The sequence below is a fragment of the Pecten maximus genome, chromosome 2 (assembly GCF_902652985.1).
Source record: "Pecten maximus chromosome 2, xPecMax1.1, whole genome shotgun sequence".
Lineage (NCBI taxonomy): Eukaryota > Metazoa > Mollusca > Bivalvia > Pectinida > Pectinidae > Pecten > Pecten maximus.
The window spans coordinates 40,515,919-40,540,046 of NC_047016.1; the positions used below are offsets into that span (position 1 = coordinate 40,515,919).

Consider the following 24,128-nt stretch of genomic DNA (forward strand, 5'->3'; position numbering starts at 1 on the left):
ATTGAGTTTAGCAGATCAAAGGTTATGTCAAGAAATACTATATTGTAAATGTTATGTATTGAAACAGAAGAGGTTTGCTTGAAAAATTGAACAAATATATTGGGGTTTTTTTGTCGAGGAGACAACCCTAATGTTAGTGTATATATGGACTAGTCATTGCCTCTACTATCACAGCTTGTGTGGAATGCTTCTGTGAATTGTATTTCTGTCTGAGGCAGCAGATATGCATCCAAGACAAAACAGTTGTTCAATGAAGGAAAGTTTATTTCTGGTAGAAATTATTAATTAAGTCGCATTCAAATATGAATATCAATAATATTTATGTATAGTTGTGTATAGTATAGCAAAAGTCTTAGTACCATAATAGACATAATTAGCGCCCTGAGTGATTGAATACTTTAGAATGAAAGTCAGCAAGCAGTAAATAGAGAGTAAGTATCAATCGAGATAGCAGACTGACCACTGTACTGTAATGATCTGGACAAAGCAATTAAGAAGAGCAACCTTATCAAACTATATACCGACACATGATTATTAGTTTCATTGATTTATATTTATAAGTGGCTAGAAATTGCACACATGCTTATTCATATTTACTGGAACTAAATAAGGGCTTCTCGATGTTGAAGTTGTGTCGGCTATCATCACTTATCAATAAATCCCAATAAATCGTGGCATCCACCATTGTTTCTTAAATAATCTTTGGTCTTTCCTCTTCTGCTCCCCTATCTGCAGTTTGGACTAATATTTAAGTATATACTGTCAACTCAATTTCTACATGGCCACATAACAGCCATTTATTTGCATTTGCTCTGGAGATGATTTTCAATACTTCATAATAACAATAAACCATTGAAAGGGAAGAAACTTATGAAAGTTAAAAAGGACCATTGCAGTACTTTCTATGATGTAGTGTTAGAATTACCTGCAAAGTTAAACATGGTCACCGTGGTTTTGAAATTAACATCAAATCAAATATGCAACAACCAAGAAGCCAAAGCAACTCACTATTGCCAGAAGGACGGACTACAGAAGAAATATTCAGATGGCTTGTACAGTCAACCATCTGATGCTTGTAGGTCAACAAACAGCAGTTGTTTAGTGTATTACAAAGTAGCATGTAGATATTTTCGGAATCAATTAAAAATCTATATGGTTATTTACTATTGCCCCTAATGGCCTGTATAACAACAAAGAATGGATGTGAGGTGGTCGTTCTGAGACGGGCACTAATCAGGTCAAGTATAGTACACAGACATCATAAAGACATTTATCAACATTATCACTGAATCTACAAACAATTAAATGTTACAATTAAATCATCAAAACTTTTTGGTTTAAAAGATTCTACATTAGCATTATAATAACTTGCAACAATGCAAAGCCTGTACAAGTACATGTATTAAACTTAAGAATATATGTTTATTAGAATTTACTGCAGCACATGCTAATGACAAGGAGTAATTGATAAGATATCGCTTATGTTTGCTTTACATGATCTAAAGTAACAAAAATCTAATAAAACTTCAAATTTCTAGACTGAAACCAATAAACAACTAACTGAATTTCTAAATGATAGATAAAATCTAACTTTATTTCAATGATTCAAGATAACAAAATAAACCTTTTTAAATTAGGCAACAACATGTTGATTCAGAAACAAAAAAGATGAAATATTGGATTAGGTAAAAAATACCTTGGAGCAATTTACAACAAATTTGATTAATTACATGACACTATAAATGAGTAACCACTGACAACATCAGGATATGTAGAAGTATAAAATCTACAATCTTGGTAGCTGGGAAATTCAATTATGGTGGCTACTTTATTGTTTGTGAGAACATGCTTTAGTGGTTCTGGATAGTTAATCTGAGAATTCTACCAGATCTGTGGTTAATCCGGGGGACATCCTACAGGATCTGTGTGGTTATTCTGGGGGACATCCTGTAGGATATGTGGCGATTTGGGCAACATTCTATAGCATTTGTTTCGAGTATGAATCTATGGAGATATTTATAGGGGTTTTTATTAACATATACGACATCAAAATGTTGAGTGATCTTCGTCATCATCACATATCAACTCCAGTTATTATTTTTGTATTATACATGGTTAGTTGTCATTCCTTATTTTCGTAAGTTGTTTGGATGATCGTGTCCACTATTTATCACAGAAAAATTACAATCTTGTCCAGAACAGAAGAAACAAACCGACAATTCATTAACAGACAATTACTGTGACAAATCAAGAGACGTGTAAATGTATAAAAGATTAATTATAAACAATGTTAATTAGAAAAATCCAGAAAGTAACCAAATCAATATATGCTTGAGGTATTGGGCAGGTACACAAAACTTACAAATAATATAAGTTCACACCCAAACTTTATATATATACACGTTTATCCTGATTACCAAACAAAATGAGACTCTATAATGAAAGGGACTTAACATGGTTAACACGATAAAACTGAAATCACAGGTACTCGCCTCGTCTGTCAATACACTGAATATCTGATTAATAACTATAATACATTGAATGTATTGGCAGAGGAGGCGAGAACCTGAGCTTAAACATACATACTGAAAAAATATTTTATGTCGAAGCTGGAAAAAACAACATCAATTTGATTACAAGGTTATTTTATATATGTAATTTATACCACATTAAATAAGTATTCCAACTTTTAAATAAAAAAATGTGACTACCACTGTAACAATACTATATATAACCAGACATGTTTGAAAAAATTACACAGGAACTGAAATCCCTAAACCTATCGTAGATCAAATATTTTACAGAATTTTGATGCTAGTTTTAAAAAGAATCGTGTATTTTTCTGTATAAGATAATTATATCATGATCTGAGTATTGATAAGTTTGGTGTACATGTATTTTCAAATACACAATCTGTGTATAGCTTGGGCAGTGGAAATACAAATAGGATTGCTATGTTGATCATTTGAATGCCTTAATTCATAAGTCACAACTTACATATATATATTATTATACACAAGATCTGAGATAAATTTAAAACCAAATATTTCTTGCAAGTTATTACCTTTTTTTATTAAGTTAAGATAGATTTTATCAATAAACCAAATATAATAAAATTATAATATTTAATAAATTATTTTCAGAAATTGAAGGGAAAATATACATTTGGCAAAAGCATTTGACAGGAAATGTGACACTTTGTGATATTGTCTTGTATAGCTACAATTATACCTATAGTTCTTTATAACAATAAATGGGAAATTATCAAATTGAACTGTCAATGGAGAAGTAACTAGAAAATAGTAATAAACCAAAAAAAGTATTTTCGTGTTTATTATCAAATAAAAAAGTACATTTAAATAAATCATTGAAATATAAATATGTGTTTGAATTCCAAATAATTATGTTTTTATATCAATGATTAACATCATCAAAATGTTTTTCATTCTAGCCACAGGGGCTTGACAAGTTGCTACGACTCAGAATAAAATATTAGACACAAGGGTCCAAACCCAAGTTAATTACACATGATATGGGGGTCAGATCGTGTGGTTAAAAATTTCATTTTGGGTCATAGGAACATGTAATGTGGTTCTAGCATGCATTTGATAGACTGTGTATACAAAGAGTCATTATAAAAATGACACATACACTGTCGGTACTGTTTGGCAGAGCAAAATACATTTGAGAGACTATCAAAATGTATTAAGATCATGTTTGATCAACATCCAGGTATGTAAAAAAGAATTAAAGCTATACCAAACTACAAATAGTTATATGTACACAATACTTAAAACGTACAATCCATGTAAATAATTTTGAGCTCGGTATTATTGTCAAGCACTTAAAAAGAATGTCCTCATTTGCAAGAATGACAGAAATTGTGTTGAGAAATTCACTATAATTCACAGGGAAAAATTCAATGTGTATCAACAATGATCTCCAGATACATTATATAAAAAGTTGTCATTTTCTGATGGGGCATGTGGAAAATTTAGTTCATCAATATACATGTATACACGTTATCATAGAACGGCTGGATGTTACCACAACCTCTCTTGTATGTAGTGCAAGCTACCTAAACTAGAACCGGTACTTGACTTTAATCATCTACACTACATACAAATTTACATTACAACATGGATAATACTCCTTGTATCACATATAGATTCTCCTTCCAACACTGTCGTTGCTGATACAGCATGCTACGAACTCCTCCTGCTGATACAGCATGCTACACACTCCTCCTGGGTTTTTCAGTTCAGGTCCCACGATATCATTATTGCACACACACACATGTCAAAGTCGACTGTTGCAGCTCTCACATAATTATCAAAATTTCTTTCCTGTAGTCGTATCTGCCCCACCACTAAAATCTGTGCAGTCAATCAATATAGAACAGATTTCTTTCCATTTTGTCCAACTGAATGTTATATTTCAGCTAAAATCTTCTTCCACTTCAGTCTTGTATAAGTTTTTTTGATATATTGAAGGAAGCGCTCACTCTTAGTACTATTCGTTTGACTTTTTTAAAACCAAATCAGTACGTATATGTACCAACAAACCGTATCTTTCATATATCATAAAAGGAACTGATTCAGAAACATATTCAGTATATCTTGTCAATCAATACACAAGTATATGACATACAAGCTTTGATTTTGTTTTACTATATCTTCGATATCTTCAATCCATGACAACTATTTGTGATATATCTTGAGTATTTGGACACTTTGTTTACAGATATATTGAGCATAACAGATAACATATAAATATAGGTTGTATGAAACAAGCTGTTACAACACAATTTTGTAACAGTTGATAGCACATTCATTGTTAATAGATGAATCATATTTATTTATTAATAAAACATGACAAAATGAAATGATGTAAAGATACAGACTTTTAATGTCAAAAAAAAAATAATAATAATAATATACATACAGCATGTATTCATTTGGTTATAATAAAATATCACAACAAATTAGCTTTCATATTCAAATATTGGAACAGATTAAAATATCAAAAATTTGTTTATGATATTAAGCAGATGCTCTCATTATCATACGAGTTTCCAATCAACAATTATCTCCTATTACTGGATAACCGAGATTTGTGCCTTTCAAAACACATACAATAAGCATATAAATACTTAGCACAATTTTATTTAGAATACATGTAAATGGATGGGAGTAAGTTGATAAAATCTTTTCAAGGTTCCAGATGCATCTTCTTGATTTAATAATAGAATCAATCTTGATTAACGTACAATTTTCTCTGCATGGAACTCTTCTAAAAAAGAAATGTATTCAAATGAATGCAGCATATACCTTTAATTGTGATATTTATTTCAAAGTGGCTGCCTAAACATTTTGAATTTGACTGATGATAAACAATTATGAATATGCGATGTTTCTTATTTATAAATATTGATTATCATATTTTACAGCAAATAAGAACCCCCCCCCCCCCCCCCCCCCCCCGCCTCCCCCCTCCCAAAATAATACCTTGGCTGATTTAAAAAGAAAACAAATTCTTTTAAAGACAACTGAAATTTAGTCTCAGATCTAAGACTGGCATGATCCCTGGCTTTTCATATATCTCATCCTCAAATTCGACACAAATTTACCTACATTTCCACCTTACTAGATTAACATGAACTGTTTTATTTGTTCCATTTCTGTTACAGAGTAAGTTATCATGTAACATAAAAGAAAATTAAAAAAAACATTGTTCCAAAATCTGCGTAACTAGATTGAACACAATATCAAGGCTCCCTGTCACGTAGTTTGAATCATGAGCTTCACTCGCTGGACGATTGGCTCCCGACACAATGGGCATTCCTTTACCTTCACGGAACATTCTAAACATGTACATACATGGCCGCAATTCAGGAATATCACATCCGTCTGAAAAAGACAATGTTAAATCATCTCATATTCCTTTCGGGTTTTGTTTTTAATTTTTGTTCGTCGAATATAAGTGCAGATGTATCAGTACGTATTTATGTAAAAAATACGAATTATAGCTTCTTACGCACGAAAATGTTTTGTTTGAATTGAAAAGGGAAAACAAATTAGTTACTTGCATTTATGTTTTCTGCATGTAGTAATTTAAAATATCTAGAGATGCTGATTATTTACTTCTACATGCGTGACTATATCATTTCAAATTGTTGAAGAAGTCAAATTAATTTCATCTAATTATGCTATAATTGTCTAAACATGAAGACTCTAGATACAAGGTATCTAGGTTGTTTCCAGAAACATTTTGACACCATACAGATAAATATCCACTATAAGCACACCATTCATAATCTTCAATACATGTATACTATTTTACAGCATCAAGAAGAAGCAAGCATGGAATATATTTTTTAATTTCAAATGATGATCATGAAGGGACATTTTGTATATAAGCAGAGTACTCACAGATTTATCCATACACACAACACATTCTGTGTTCACTCCCCTTGCCAGGATTGAAGACTGTCTGGCACATGGCACCAAAGGGGGCGCTGATGGTTCTGATGGTGCTGAGGGTGCCGGTGAATCACTTTCCCTCTCACTGTTTTCTTGCTGCATCTTAAAACATTTGAGATAGAATTATACCTTACTGAGTGACATCATGTTAATTAGTATTATTATCACCTTGCTAAGTGACATTTGAAGTTTGATTTGAATCTGACTAGTAGTTTTTGAGAAAAGCATCTCCATCATATTCATCTTGTAATAATCCCATGTATGTTGGTAAGCTCACCATTACAATTAATTAGATATAGATAAACATGCTATTCATCGCCTGCATCTTGCCCAACCCCCTCCCTACACAACAATTGTTTGCATATACATAACTATTTCATCTGTTATATATATATATATATATCTCATAACACCCAGGGGCATAGTAGGAAACTTTTCAAGAAGAGAACACGAACCAAAATAAGAGGATGCGCTTTTTCAAACTGAGTTGTTGATTAGTGGAATTCTCTGCCATCGTCATTAGTCATGGCACCAACTTTGAATACCTTTAAATCAGGCCTGAGCAGAACTTGGAAACACCACCCAGGGAAATTTAACCCAGGATGCTATATGGCAGGAAATGACCGAAAGTCAACACCAGTCATTTCAGTAGATGCGTCGATAGATAAATGTACATGTAGTGATGCCCTCAAACGTCCTTCATTAACTCACCTTAGATTCTAAGTAGAAATCCCATGCTCCGTTCTCCTCTTTAGACTTTGGATGTTCGTGTTGCTTTTTCTCTCTGTAGTGATCGAGGTTACGTAGAATTGACTTCCTCAGACCCATTTCATGTACTCCCATCTGTTATACAATAAACAGCATTCAATGATTTGTAGTTAATTGTAAGTATGACCTGTTGATGTGTCATAAGAAACAGCGAAGCAATGAATTCAAGGTGATAGACAAAAGCGATATACGAGAAGTACTTATTAATAATACTAAGATGAGAATACCATCTAAAAATATCTATTGTACAGATCCTGGCTTAAAGTGGGTTGGGTAACAGATTTAGCCAAACCAGCCCTTGAATAAACAAGTATCTCTCAGAGATGCTATAGAGTTCCCACCTATACAACCATTGTGGACTACAGGTTTTGTTAATGAGTACCGGACCAAACAGAATTTATATTATAATAATAGGCAAGAAAACTCCTTGAATAGGAATGATTAATTGTGATATCTTTGGGTTGGCTTGATTTTTTCACAGGAATAGCCTTTTCTTTTACAGTTCCCAAATAAATGAGTTGGACATTAATCTATGGGTTCTCTCTCTATCCATGCATGCAATATTTATTTTGTTTTTGATTTTCTCAATGATCTCATTTCATATAATTCTAGATTGCATGTCTAACATATCTAGTTACCAGATTGAAGTTAGTATATTATATAGCCAAAATGAACCCTATCTTCTACATCAGTTTTTTGTATTAACTAGATAGGTCACGGAACATAATCTATCCTTAGTTTGCAAACACTGCAAACTTCAAAATTATTTTATGGTTTAAAGAACATTTTCTTGGCCACAAACCTGTTTGAGGTCATCTTCGGACAGCTGCAGCAGTGTTTCTATGGTAATTCTATGGCGAGCAAACAATGGGATGTAGTCATCAGCAGAGGAGTCCTCCAAGATGGTCACCACCGCAATCTCTAGCTGACGCTCCTGATAATCAAAGTAAGGTACTGATTTATACATGGAACAAATACAAAGACTCAATAAGCATACTGTCAGTCATACACTTCCAACCACCACAATCTGTAAGCTGATAGACAATGATCAGAGCACAACATACCTGGTCTATAAGTGCCTGGGTACTACAAACACATTCCTGGTCTATAAGTGTCTGGACACTACATACAAACATATACCTGGTCTATAAGTGTCTGGACACTACATACAAATACATACCTGGTCTATAAGTGTCTGGACACTACATACAAACACATACCTGGTCTATAAGTGTCTGGGCACTACATACAAACACATACCTGGTCTATAAGTGTCTGGACACTACATACAAACACATACCTGGTCTATAAGTGTCTGGACACTACATACAAACATATACCTGGTCTATAAGTGTCTGGACACTACATACAAACACATACCTGGTCTATAAGTGTCTGGACACTACATACAAACACATATGGTCTATAAGTGTCTGGACACTACATACAAACACATATGGTCTATAAGTGTCTGGACACTACATACAAACACATACCTGGTCTATAAGTGTCTGGACACTACATACAAACACATACCTGGTCTATAAGTGTCTGGACACTACATACAAACACATATGGTCTATAAGTGTCTGGACACTACATACAAACACATATGGTCTATAAGTGTCTGGGCACTACATACAAACACATACCTGGTCTATAAGTGTCTGGACACTACATACAAACATATACCTGGTCTATAAGTGTCTGGATACTACATACAAACACATACCTGGTCTATAAGTGTCTGGACACTACATACAAACACATACCTGGTCTATAAGTGTCTGGACACTACATACAAACACATATGGTCTATAAGTGTCTGGACACTACATACAAACACATATGGTCTATAAGTGTCTGGACACTACATACAAACACATACCTGGTCTATAAGTGTCTGGACATACAAACACATACCTGGTCTATAAGTGTCTGGACACTACATACAAACACATACCTGGTCTATAAGTGTCTGGACATACAAACACATACCTGGTCTATAAGTGTCTGGACACTACATACAAACACATACCTGGTCTATAAGTACCTGGACACTACATACAAACACATACCTGGTCTATAAGTACTTGGACACTACCTACAAACACATACCTGGTCTATAAGTGTCTGGGCACTACATACAAACACATACCTGGTCTATAAGTGTCTGGACACTACATACAAATACATACCTGGTCTATAAGTGCCTGGACACTACATACAAACACATACCTGGTCTATAAGTGTCTGGGCAATACATACAAACACATACCTGGTCTATAAGTGTCTGGACACTACATACAAATACATACCTGGTCTATAAGTGCCTGGACACTACATACAAACACATACCTGGTCTATAAGTGTCTGGACACTACATACAAACACATATGGTCTATAAGTGTCTGGACACTACATACAAACACATACCTGGTCTATAAGTGCCTGGACACTACATACAAACACATACCTGGTCTATAAGTGTCTGGACACTACATACAAATACATACCTGGTCTATAAGTGTCTGAGCACTACATACAAATACATACCTGGTCTATAAGTACCTGGACACTACATACAAATACATACCTGGTCTATAAGTGTCTGGACACTACATACAAACACATACCTGGTCTATAAGTGTCTGGACACTACATATAAACACATACCTGGTCTATAAGTGTCTGGACACTACATACAAACACATACCTGGTCTATAAGTGTCTGGACACTACATACAAACACATACCTGGTCTATAAGTGTCTGGACACTACATACAAACACATACCTGGTCTATAAGTGTCTGGGCACTACATACAAACACATACCTGGTCTATAAGTGGCTGGACACTACATACAAACACATACCTGGTCTATAAGTGTCTTGACACTACATACAAACACATACCTGGTCTATAAGTGTCTGGACACTACATACAAACACATACCTGGTCTATAAGTGCCTGGATACTACATACAAACACATACCTGGTCTATAAGTACCTGGACACTACATACAAACACATACCTGGTCTATAAGTGTCTGGACACTACATACAAACACATATGGTCTATAAGTGTCTGGGCACTACATACAAATACATACCTGGTCTATAAGTACCTGGACACTACATACAAACATATACCTGGTCTATAAGTGTCTGGACACTACATACAAACACATACCTGGTCTATAAGTGTCTGGGCAATACATACAAACACATACCTGGTCTATAAGTGTCTGGACACTACATACAAATACATACCTGGTCTATAAGTGTCTGGACACTACATACAAACACATACCTGGTCTATAAGTGTCTGGACACTACATACAAACACATACCTGGTCTATAAGTGTCTGGACACTACATACAAACACATACCTGGTCTATAAGTGCCTGGACACTACATACAAACACATACCTGGTCTATAAGTGTCTGGACACTACATACAAACACATACCTGGTCTATAAGTACCTGGACACTACAAACAAACACATACCTGGTCTATAAGTGTCTGGACACTACATACAAACATATACCTGGTCTATAAGTGTCTGGACACTACATACAAACACATACCTGGTCTATAAGTGTCTGGACACTACATACAAACACATACCTGGTCTATAAGTGTCTGGAAACTACATACAAACACATACCTGGTCTATAAGTGTCTGGACACTACATACAAACACATACCTGGTCTATAAGTGTCTGGGCACTACATACAAATACATACCTGGTCTATAAGTGTCTGGACACTACATACAAACACATACCTGGTCTATAAGTGTCTGGACACTACATACAAACACATACCTGGTCTATAAGTACCTGGACACTACAAACAAACACATACCTGGTCTATAAGTGTCTGGGCACTACATACAAACATATACCTGGTCTATAAGTGTCTGGACACTACATACAAACACATACCTGGTCTATAAGTGTCTGGACACTACATACAAACACATACCTGGTCTATAAGTGTCTGGACACTACATACAAACACATATGGTCTATAAGTGTCTGGACACTACATACAAATACATACCTGGTCTATAAGTGTCTGGACACTACATACAAATACATACCTGGTCTATAAGTGTCTGGACACTACATACAAACACATACCTGGTCTATAAGTGTCTGGGCACTACATACAAATACATACCTGGTCTATAAGTGTCTGGACACTACATACAAACACATACCTGGTCTATAAGTGTCTGGGTACTACATAAAAACACATACCTGGTCTATAAGTGTCTGGACACTACATACAAACACATACCTGGTCTATAAGTGCCTGGGTACTACATACAAACACATACCTGGTCTAAAAGTGTCTGGACACTACATACAAACACATACCTGGTCTATAAGTGTCTGGACACTACATACAAACACATACCTGGTCTATAAGTGTCTGGACACTACATACAAACACATACCTGGTCTATAAGTACCTGGACACTACATACAAACACATACCTGGTCTATAAGTGTCTGGACACTACCTACAAACACATACCTGGTCTATAAGTGTCTGGACACTACATACAAACACATACCTGGTCTATAAGTGTCTGGACACTACATACAAACACATACCTGGTCTATAAGTGTCTGGACACTACATACAAACACATACCTGGTCTATAAGTACCTGGACACTACATACAAACACATACCTGGTCTATAAGTGTCTGGACACTACCTACAAACACATACCTGGTCTATAAGTGTCTGGGTACTACATACAAACACATACCTGGTCTATAAGTGTCTGGACACTACCTACAAACACATACCTGGTCTATAAGTGTCTGGACACTACATACAAACACATACCTGGTCTATAAGTGTCTGGACACTACATACAAACACATACCTGGTCTATAAGTGTCTGGACACTACATACAAACACATACCTGGTCTATAAGTACCTGGACACTACATACAAACACATACCTGGTCTATAAGTGTCTGGATACTACCTACAAACACATACCTGGTCTATAAGTGTCTGGACATACAATCACATACCTGGTCTATAAGTGTCTGGACACTACATACAAACACATACCTGGTCTATAAGTGTCTGGACACTACATACAAACACATACCTGGTCTATAAGTGTCTGGACACTACATACAAACACATACCTGGTCTATAAGTGCCTGGACACTACATACAAACACATACCTGGTCTATAAGTGCCTGGGTACTACATACAGACACATACCTGGTCTATAAGTGTCTGGACACTACATACAAACACATACCTGGTCTATAAGTGTCTGGACACTACATACAAACACATACCTGGTCTATAAGTGTCTGGACACTACATACAAACACATAACTGGTCTATAAGTGTCTGGACACTACATACAAACACATACCTGGTCTATAAGTGTCTGGGTACTACATACAAACATATACCTGGTCTATAAGTGTCTGGACACTACATACAAACACATACCTGGTCTATAAGTGTCTGGACACTACATACAAACACATACCTGGTCTATAAGTGTCTGGACACTACATACAAACACATATGGTCTATAAGTGTCTGGACACTACATACAAATACATACCTGGTCTATAAGTGTCTGGACACTACATACAAATACATACCTGGTCTATAAGTGTCTGGACACTACATACAAACACATACCTGGTCTATAAGTGTCTGGGCACTACATACAAATACATACCTGGTCTATAAGTGTCTGGACACTACATACAAACACATACCTGGTCTATAAGTGTCTGGGTACTACATAAAAACACATACCTGGTCTATAAGTGTCTGGACACTACATACAAACACATACCTGGTCTATAAGTGCCTGGGTACTACATACAAACACATACCTGGTCTAAAAGTGTCTGGACACTACATACAAACACATACCTGGTCTATAAGTGTCTGGACACTACATACAAACACATACCTGGTCTATAAGTGTCTGGACACTACATACAAACACATAACTGGTCTATAAGTGTCTGGACACTACATACAAACACATACCTGGTCTATAAGTGTCTGGGTAATACATGCAAACACATACCTGGTCTATAAGTGTCTGGACACTACATACAAACACATACCTGGTCTATAAGTGTCTGGGTACTACATACAAACACATACCTGGTCTATAAGTGTCTGGACACTACATACAAACACATACCTGGTCTATAAGTGCCTGGACACTACATACAAACACATACCTGGTCTATAAGTGTCTGGACACTACATACAAACACATACCTGGTCTATAAGTGTCTGGATACTACCTACAAACACATACCTGGTCTATAAGTGTCTGGACATACAATCACATACCTGGTCTATAAGTGTCTGGACACTACATACAAACACATACCTGGTCTATAAGTGTCTGGACACTACATACAAACACATACCTGGTCTATAAGTGTCTGGACACTACATACAAACACATACCTGGTCTATAAGTGCCTGGACACTACATACAAACACATACCTGGTCTATAAGTGCCTGGGTACTACATACAGACACATACCTGGTCTATAAGTGTCTGGACACTACATACAAACACATACCTGGTCTATAAGTGTCTGGACACTACATACAAACACATACCTGGTCTATAAGTGTCTGGACACTACATACAAACACATAACTGGTCTATAAGTGTCTGGACACTACATACAAACACATACCTGGTCTATAAGTGTCTGGGTACTACATACAAACATATACCTGGTCTATAAGTGTCTGGACACTACATACAAACACATACCTGGTCTATAGGTGCCTGGACACTACATACAAACACATACCTGGTCTATAAGTGCCTGGACACTACATACAAACACATACCTGGTCTATAAGTGCCTGGGTACTACATACAAACACATACCTGGTCTATAAGTGTCTGGACACTACATACAAACACATACCTGGTCTATAAGTGCCTGAGGTTTCTTATCCATCAGACGCTGGTACTGCACCAACCAGTAGTCAGTCTGTCCATCAAGCTTTTGTTGTTCCATTTCTTTCTGCTCACAGAAAACACAGCCATTATTTTATATATATAGAACATTTACAGAAACAGACACTCTACCTAGTATGACATTATCCCCAGAACCAGAAACAAAAGAACAGGCAATACATGGGACTACTTATGTAGAAGAAATTTGAAATTTACTCAGCTTACATTAAAACATTATACAGTCTGGTTGCAATAGCTTTTATTGAGCCAATCAAACTTTAACAGTCCCTGATAAGATTAGGAATGCTGACAAGACGTTTCAGATGACAGTGCCAGTAACTGGTTACTCACCAGACGTTCCTTCAGTAAAACCTGGCGTTTCTCTTGTTCCTGCATTAGCTGTGACAATAACTCTATCAGGGCAATCCTCTTGTCTGCCACTATATTCTGTAACCCAGAGAAATACAAATACACATATATGGCATGAAAGATAAACTGTTCCATGTATGTCAAGAGCAAATAATATGAGTGATGTTTCCAGATATTCTTCCAGATATTCAGAAACAGATTTTCTAGATTGATGAGTTCTTATATGCGAAAATGACAAGTTGTGATTAAAACATTCTGACAGATTATCAAGATGATCCTAATGGTGTTTTCTCTTAGTACCAATGCTCTGGAACATGTTTATACATGTTAACCATTTCTAAGGTTTTCATATGATTTATGTTTACACATAATTTCTTATGTTCACATACAATTTCTTAATATGTTTACATACGATGTCTTTCATTTACATAAAATTTCTTAATATGTTTAAACACAATATCTTACGTTAACATACAATTTCTTATGTTTACATACAATTTCTTAATATGTTTACATACAATTTCTTATGTTTACATACAATTTCTTCCTCCATTCGAAGTGCACGTTTCTCTATCTCCACAGCTGTCAGCCCTATCAACTCCTCCTGTATGAGTGCGATCTGTCTAGAAATCCTCTGGTGTTTGGTGTCCTTCTGTAGTTGAAGGGCCTCGAAGGCTCCACGCTGTAACTGTTCCTGTGGAGAAACCCAATACATGTATATATTATATATATCACGCTGTAACTGTTCCTGTGGAGAAAACCAATACATGTATATATTATATATATCACCCTGTAACCGTTCCTGTGGAGAAAACCAATACATGTATATATTATATATATCACGCTGTAACCGTTCCTGTGGAGAAAACCAATACATGTATATATTATATATATCACGCTGTAACTGTTCCTGTGTAGAAACCCAATACATGTATATATTATATATATCACGCTGTAACCGTTCCTGTAGAGAAAATTAACCAATACATGTATATATTATATATATCACCCTGTAACCGTTCCTGTAGAGAAAATTAACCAATACATGTATATATTATATATATCACGCTGTAACCGTTCCTGTAGAGAAAATTAACCAATACATGTATATATTATATATATCACGCTGTAACTGTTCCTGTAGAGAAAATTAACCAATACATGTATATATTATATATATCACGCTGTAACCGTTCCTGTGGAGAAACCCAATACATGTATATATTATATATATCACGCTGTAACTGTTCCTGTGGAGAAACCCAATACATGTATATATTATATATATCACGCTGTAACCGTTCCTGTGGAAAAAACCAATACATGTATATATTATATATATCACGCTGTAACCGTTCCTGTGGAAAAAACCAATACATGTATGTATTATATATATCACGGTGAAACTGTTCCTGAGGAGAAAACCAATACATGGATATATGTTTATCTAATATTTTACTCTTTCAGATACAAATTGGTTTTGTAATTATGGGATATTTTACTACAGAAAATTTGTGATCTAATTCTATTTTTGTCTCAAGACTTTGTATAGCAGCTCAAGTTCAACCTATATAGTAGTGTAGTAATAAAAAGTATGGTTAATGGTTCAATTTTAATCAGATGATTTAATCAACTACTTTTAATAATATGACACAGAAAAAGCTAACATCACAGAGCCATGGAATTTGCTTTTCATCCAGAAAAACCTGTGTTGACATTTGATCCCAGAAAATAAACAATGGAAGGGCGATAACTCTGGATATACTGTTTATATGGGTTCAATGGCTAAGCATCACACATTGTAAATAACAATCAAGCTATTATTGTGTGTAAGCATACCTGTTCCTTAAGGATGTCCATTAGTACCCCGGTCCCAACTTCTCTGTGGTATAGAATACTCTCAACCTGTCCACTTGTCTGCATGGTCTCACTGTCAAATACAGAGTTAATTATAAATCCTATACTAGATTGGGTGGTCTCAATGTCAAATACAGAGTTAATTATAAATCTGAACTAGATTTCATGGTCTGACCGTCTCACTGTCAAACATTGAATTTATTATCAATCTATTACTAAAATGCATGGTTTCACTGTCAAATACTGAATTTATTATGAATTTTAAACTAGAATATGTGGTCTCATTGTCAAATACAGAGGTAACCCCACTCCCACTTGGATGGAAATGAGGTCAAAAGAAACATTTAGGCACATTTAGGCAAAGTCCAAAACAGGCCAAATTTTCTAATTTGAAGACACAGCATTGATATTTGACTCCAAAAGAACTTTCATGCTAAATATCTGCATCTTTGCATCTTATCATTACTAATAATATGGTAAACTGTAAAACTTCTTAACTAAATATTTGATGGAGAAACAGTGAAACTTCATGATTCTGACCACTTTGTCATTGGAACATTGGCAAACACTTTTAAATCAAAATATTGTAAAACTGAAAATTTCCAAGTAGATTTTGAGCTACAGATATTGAATTTAGAAACCAGCAATGGTTGCTAGCACTTGTAAAAAAAATTAAAACCACTTAATATAGGACCGATAGGACAACTTACTCCTCAAGAGCCTTTTGCATAGCATATTCTTTATTAATGGTGTAGTCTTGGCGTAACTTCTCAAAGCCCTCTGTCTCATTCAGAATACGTTTCATAGCATCTGAAAAATGTGGTCGTGTAAAAAGTTACTGAAACAAATTGGTATACGGTATGAAGAAATGTAACATTTCCAAAATCTACACCGTTAAAGAACCCCAAAAAGACTTTACAGTAAGTATAAATATAGAATCGACAATGACACTGACATTTCTCAGGTCATTTTTATTCATATTTACCAAGAACTTCTTTCTTCCTCAAGTTTTGCAATTCCTCCCATCTCACAACAAATAGTTCCTCTCTCTCTATCCTGTAAATGTTCGAAAGTGAAGATTTAAAAAAAAAAAAATTCCAATTGTAAAAACTTAAATTAAATTAAATTAAAATCAAATTACAAATGCAAAAGCATATGCATTAAGACTCAAATTATTTGATCAAATCATTAATAGTCAGGAGTAATTTTAACCACATTATAAGATACATGTTAATAGTATTTTAAGTACACATGAATTTTTAAAGATATTGAAAATAATTTGATTACTTTTTTCTTTTTGATCACTCAAACAACCAATAGATTTCTGACATCAGATTTATAAATTATAGTTTACAATAGCCATGATACCATATTCACTTTGTGATACTGTATAATAGATATCAAGACTACAAAGTACATTTAAAAATCATTATCAGATATTGTGATTCTCAATTCCCTCATATCTCTATGATTACATATATAAAAGAACATGCCTTTCATTCTCCAGGTGGTCAAGTAATTCCTCGTTTTTCCTGGCATTCTCATTCATCACTAACATCTTTTGAATCAAGTCATTGGTCCCTTCCTCAACTTTAAACAAAAGAATACATTGTTTGTATGTGCAATGAGTTACAATAACTATATTGTACCTAAGATTCAGCAGTATATGAAGGTTAGCAATCATCAAATACTCAAGTTTGTCAACAAAATTACAGTAGGGGCTCACACAAATATGATACCACTCCGTTCATGCTTGTATACTTAAAAAGTGGCCAAGTGACTGTGTGACAAGCCCATCAACCCTGTCCTATATGACCACAAAAATCTAATTTTATCTTAACATATTACTGCGTAAATATAAACTAAATCTATTCAGGAGATACAGTCTCATAATTTTCAATGTCACAATAAGTTTAAATCCTGAAATTGATATACATGTATTTACAGCATAAACGAAACAAACAATTATCTCAATAAATACAGTAAAAAGATACTTTTAAAAATAGTTTACATATCTCCATCATTTGATTTTTAAGAAGAAATTAGAATGTTGTATTTTTTGCATTGTAAAATCTTTGGATTCTGATTCTTTATTAACCAACAGAAATACCTACTCATTTTCAGGTCCGTCAGCAGTCGGCTTCTCTCTTCATCTTTCTTCACACTTAGTTCCTCTAATTCACTCTCAATCTTATTCTGGTCCTGTCAACAAACACTTACCACAATTAATTAACAAGGAATGAAGTGAAGATAAGTTAACAATTAAGCATTTGTAAAATATCTGAATTTTTTTATAAAGATAAACAATTATAATTCTAAACTACGAGTTAACTCCTGCATATTATTCTCTACAAGTTTTATTATCCTGATGCACTGTGATCTTGATATTGACCATAATGATCTCTTAGACTGGTCCTTAGGTCAATGTATATAATAATATATTTAGGGTTTAAAAAGTGATATCAACATTAATTGGAATAAAGGATTTTTAAGGACAGCTTTTATATCATAATTTCATTTCTGACACTCTGCGATATAAGTCAGCACTGACCTCGGTCACCATGTCAATGAACGACTGTTTCCGTGACAGGGCCAATGTGGCTAAATATGCCTGTTCTCGCTGGTTCTCTGCTAGATTACGCTCCAACTCAATCTTCTCTTGTCGCTTTTTCTCCTGTACCAAACAGAGCCACTCATCATTAATATTTTCACAGGTCAATCGGTAAAAGTTTTTTCATAGTACTTTGTTTGTTTGTTTGTTGGGTTTATCACCCAGGGTCATTTTGAAGCTGAGATTCCTTGTAGTAGCTGGTGACTACCTCACTGAACAACATACAGGAAGCCCATTGCATTTCAACTAGAGTAATCAGAGTGAAGTGTCTTGCCCAAGGACAAGATCACGACAGAACAGACTGGTCTGTTTCTCCGATTCCTGAGAAACACAAACAGCCATGGATAATGAGCATCGACCACACATTTCAGATCTTCACTTGAGGTTACATGGCCAGCACTCTTACCAACTGAGGTATGATGACCCCTTTTTCACAACACTGAGAAACAGTAACATAGAATATCTAACACATAAAACAAGTATCTGATTTACCAAAATGGCAAAACTTAGGTATATTACAAGATATAATACATTACCATTTGTAAGCGTTGCTCCTCTAAGTTTTTCTGAAGGGAAAAGAAAAACAAATATTTTAAGGGACACACCATTTCATCATTACACAGTTGAAAATTTGTATTGTCATGGTTTCACTCTCACAAATCAACAATAAATCATTGATAAGACATTATGTTTTCAAATAAATTTATCCATTTTACATAAGAAAGAATAAAGTTTTATGGATAAGATAATTTAGTGATGACTTCATGCTTTTTCCAAAAACTGCATAAAAATAATTAAACCAAGACAGAAATATGTAAGAAAAAACCCTGAAAAACTTAAATTAATTTTCTCCCAAAAATACACTCACAATCCAATAGTGTGATATAGTTAATTTTGTATAAGAGCCAGTGAAATTAAAAATAAACTCTTACAAACTAAATTGTTTAGAGTTACCTCCCTTCACCCAATCCAACAAGAAGAAATTTAAAGGATTGGCGAATCATGACTGATGTCTATTTAGGACTCACCAGGAGAGCTTTCTCCTCAGCAGCAGTTTGGTATAGAGAAGTTTTAGCAGTGCCAGGAGACGAATCATCAGGAGAATCGAGCACTGCTAACAAGAAATTGGACGGTGGCAGGTATTCCACTCCACTCTCTAAAAACATCAATAATATATATATATATATAAACGAACACTGTCATAAATGTGCTGATGACAATTTTTTTGTTTTGCCAATTTACCAAATGTCCAACTCTGATGTATTACAAAGAGAGAATAAAGAAATGTTTTTCATACAGCTAATGAAGCCAATGTTAAATTCTGAACGTGATAGGACAAAATAAATTATGTATACAATAGATTTCTCAGTAACTTACCGAATATACATGTACATGTATACATGTACATTATCTTGCACATTTTGTGTGTAATATTTTTATGTACAAATATGAAACTTATGTTTGATAGTGTTTACTAACATGTACAATTAGATATTGAAAATTTACATTTTAAGTTACCGCATCTATTTTACATGTACTATACGGCAAAATCTTTGTATACCATGACCAGTTTTAATTTTAGTACGGAGTACGGATCTATAGATTTGTTGTACAGATCTATACGATGTAATTGCTCCAATCAAGTTTTTAATGGATTGGTTTGTTTAAACCGTATCATATAGTTGGTCTCAACCCTTGTAAACTGGACAAATAAGTGTTTTATAAATTATGTACCCTACTATTATGACGTCATCAAACTATGACGTCATAGGATGTACCGAATAAAATTCATAATCCCCTGAAGAGCGGCAGAATGTAGCCACGAAAGTACTAGGGAGACAGCAGATCTGTGTTTGGCTTTTTATTTTATTATATACAAAACTGTATATATATATACGAATGTAAAAATGTACAGCATTCTGGTCATTTGCATCTTCATATATATACCAATATTTTGATTACTTAATTTCAACTATTTATGTTGTCTGATTTCAATACACTTGTGATCACTCATCTTACGCCAGTGACTCTGTAAAATCAGTGTTGTTTATACACTTGTTCTATACTTCAATCTGATTTCCCATTCATAATTTTGAGGGATTAACAGAATCTTTCACCCCTTTGGGGGGTGAGACAGGGGAATCTCAACCCGAGGAGGAATATCATTAAGTTGTCAAACACGAAGCTTGGAGAGTGTTTGGCAGCTTAAGTATCTTACCCAAAGGGATGAGATTCCCCTGTCTCACTTCCATGGGGGCGAATGATTATTTTTCTCTTACCCTGTTTACCCTCTTATGTATCTAATATGAACGTTACATGAATGCGAGGAAATGTTGATGTGACATGATTGAATTGGCGACGTAACGTCATTGTATTGTCGCCTTGACATCCTGGTACTTTAAATGTGATGAAATGCAATTATTCAGAAAGTGCAAAGAGCACTTGTAGCTTGTCTCAACCTAGGGTGAGATAAGAAAATCTCACACCAGTAAAATTGTGAATATCCATGTCCAAGGTGAGAGATAAATATATAAAGACCAAATTAAAAGACTACATGACAAATGGTAACTTCTTTGTAAAGTCCCTGACAAGGTCACACAGGACAGGTTTGAGCATATACTCTGCTATACTTACCATCGCACAGAAACTGCATGATAGCCTCTGTACCCCGACTACACACATCTGTAAGATAGAATATAATAAACAGGTGTTACATAGTAATTACATTATAGTTCACTTCATACCTCAACTTCAGGATCATGAAGATTTCTCTAAAGGGTTTTTGACAGATACTCTGTAAAATAAAACTGTAAAATATAATTGTCGTCAAGATAAAAACTGCATCACATGCAAGGACAGAGGAAGGATGGACAAACAAACTAAATCCATTTGTACCAGTCCTCCACCAGCTACTCAGGACTCACAACCAAGATGGGTACTTAAGGTAGTTAGGTGGCAATGTAAAGAAAATACAAATCAGTGATCAATTATCACATCAGATGACACGAGAAGGATTTCATTGCTGATGATGTGTGAGGTCATCAGATGACATGAGAAGGTTTTCATTGTTATAATGTGTGAGGTCATCAGATGACATGAGAAGGTTTTATTGTGATAATGTGTGAGGTCATCAGATGACACGAGAAGGCTTTCATTGTGATAATGTGTGAGGTCATCAGATGACACGAGAAGGTTTTCATTGTGATAATGTGTGAGGTCATCAGATGACACGAGAAGGTTTTCATTAATGTGTGAGGTTATCAGATGACATGAGAAGGCTTTCATTGCTGATAATGTGTGAGGTCATCATACTTGCCAACTTTCCCGATGTAGTCGGGAATTTCCCGATTTCAGACTCCCTGCCCCGTCTCCCGATCGTATAGATAAAACATAGGGTATTCTCCCGATTTTGGAGAATATGTCTTGATAACCCCGTATGGAGCCCCTATTCATCTTGTTAGTTTCACTTAGCCCTATGACAGGTAATGCTTGCTGGCTGGTGAAAGACATATGTGTGGGGCATTGGTCAGTTAACTGACCTGCTCACAGACCGTAACGAAATTCTGACACTTCACTGACTGTAAGGGTGACAATACCCCGATAAATAAACAATTATTTAAAACCAATTAAGCTGAGGACATGTGGTGATTGTTTCGTAGCAGGTCAATCATGGTTGATTAAACGCTTGCAAATGGCTTCGTATACTGCCTTTGATGTCAAGCGCATAAACGATCTCTACTTGACAGTAATATCTCGGACAGAAAAAGTGAAAATAACACTGACAATGTTATCAACGGAGTATCGAATGTGACAGATTACTTATTGAAATGTTAACTACATTTAAACATTGGCTGATCTTTAAATAATTAGCACAAGGAAATAAATTCACAATAACGACCATTTGCCTTGTTGCCGGTAGGTAACATGTCGTTTCAATCACCGTATCATCAGCATACTTAGTATCAATTAGCAGAGACTTATTTTGGCAGAAACTTTCCCAATTCACGTCTTGAAAGACAAAAACATGTCCACAAATACTCACTTTCTTAAACTAAATACTGTCTTGTTAAAAACTAAGAATTTAAGTATCAGTCCCCACCTACAAAGCACTGAGTTGTAGGCCTATATAAGTGAGTACAACTGCATGCTAGTACAGCCCTTTTTATTTTTTTTTATCATTGTCTTTGTTTTAAACCAAAGGAAACATTTGAAATTTCATTCAGATATTATATTGTTATATTGTTGCTAGAAAGTGAGATCATTGTGATAATTTGCATTCATTGACTGACATCAATCTTACAACATAGTTTTCATAACATATCTAAGTAAATACTTTTATTTAGAGTGAACAGTGAGTTAAATCATTTCCAGAAATAATTAAAAATGATGTTGTCAAAATCCAAGATGGCTGCCTTGTCGGCCATGTTGTTTTCTGATTGGTCTCAAAACGCAATATGCATAAACTAGGCACCAAGGGAAACCTACATATGAAATTTCAGAAAGATCCATTCAGTACATTCTCAGAAATAGTGATAACAAACTTCAATTGTCAAAATCCAAGATGGCTGCCTGTCGGCCATGTTGTTTTCAGATTGGTCTCAAAAGCAATATGCATAACTAGGCACCAAGGGAAACCTACATATGAAATTTCAGAAAGATCCATTCAGTACTTTCTCAGAAATAGTGATAACAAACTTCAATTGTCAAAATCCAAGATGGCTGCCTGTCGGCCATGTTGTTTTCAGATTGGTCTCAAATCGCAATATGCATAACTAGGCACCAAGGGGAACCTACATATGAAATTTGAGAAAGATCCCTTCAGTACTTTCTCAGAAATAGCGATAACAAACTTCAATTGTCAAAATCCAAGATGGCTGCCTGTCGGCCATTTTGTTATCCGATTTGTCTCAAAACGCAATATGCATAACTAGGCACCAAGGGGAACCTTCATATGAAATTTGAGAAAGATCCCTTCAGTACTTTCTCAGAAATAGCGATAACAAACTTCAATTGTCAAAATCCAAGATGG

At 34.9% G+C, this 24,128-nt stretch overlaps 1 protein-coding gene across 1 annotated transcript in view; it reads right to left on the minus strand.

Moving 5' to 3' along the window:
• Positions 1–246: 246 nt before the first annotated feature.
• The window catches only part of LOC117322072 (E3 ubiquitin-protein ligase LRSAM1-like), a 30,942-nt gene continuing 7,060 nt past the window's right edge, over positions 247–24,128 (minus strand). Inside the window, exons 9-24 of the mRNA XM_033876812.1 lie at positions 21,734–21,781; positions 20,128–20,255; positions 19,636–19,665; positions 19,040–19,162; positions 18,603–18,690; positions 17,982–18,078; positions 17,474–17,544; positions 17,199–17,298; positions 16,471–16,561; positions 15,170–15,325; positions 14,614–14,709; positions 14,231–14,329; positions 8,053–8,184; positions 7,194–7,325; positions 6,432–6,584; positions 247–5,909 (exon numbers count right to left, since the gene is read on the minus strand). Of these exons, the coding sequence (XP_033732703.1) occupies positions 5,781–5,909; positions 6,432–6,584; positions 7,194–7,325; positions 8,053–8,184; positions 14,231–14,329; positions 14,614–14,709; positions 15,170–15,325; positions 16,471–16,561; positions 17,199–17,298; positions 17,474–17,544; positions 17,982–18,078; positions 18,603–18,690; positions 19,040–19,162; positions 19,636–19,665; positions 20,128–20,255; positions 21,734–21,781 (1,673 nt within the window). The 3' untranslated portion in view covers positions 247–5,780. The remainder of the gene's footprint in view (positions 5,910–6,431; positions 6,585–7,193; positions 7,326–8,052; positions 8,185–14,230; positions 14,330–14,613; positions 14,710–15,169; positions 15,326–16,470; positions 16,562–17,198; positions 17,299–17,473; positions 17,545–17,981; positions 18,079–18,602; positions 18,691–19,039; positions 19,163–19,635; positions 19,666–20,127; positions 20,256–21,733; positions 21,782–24,128) is intronic.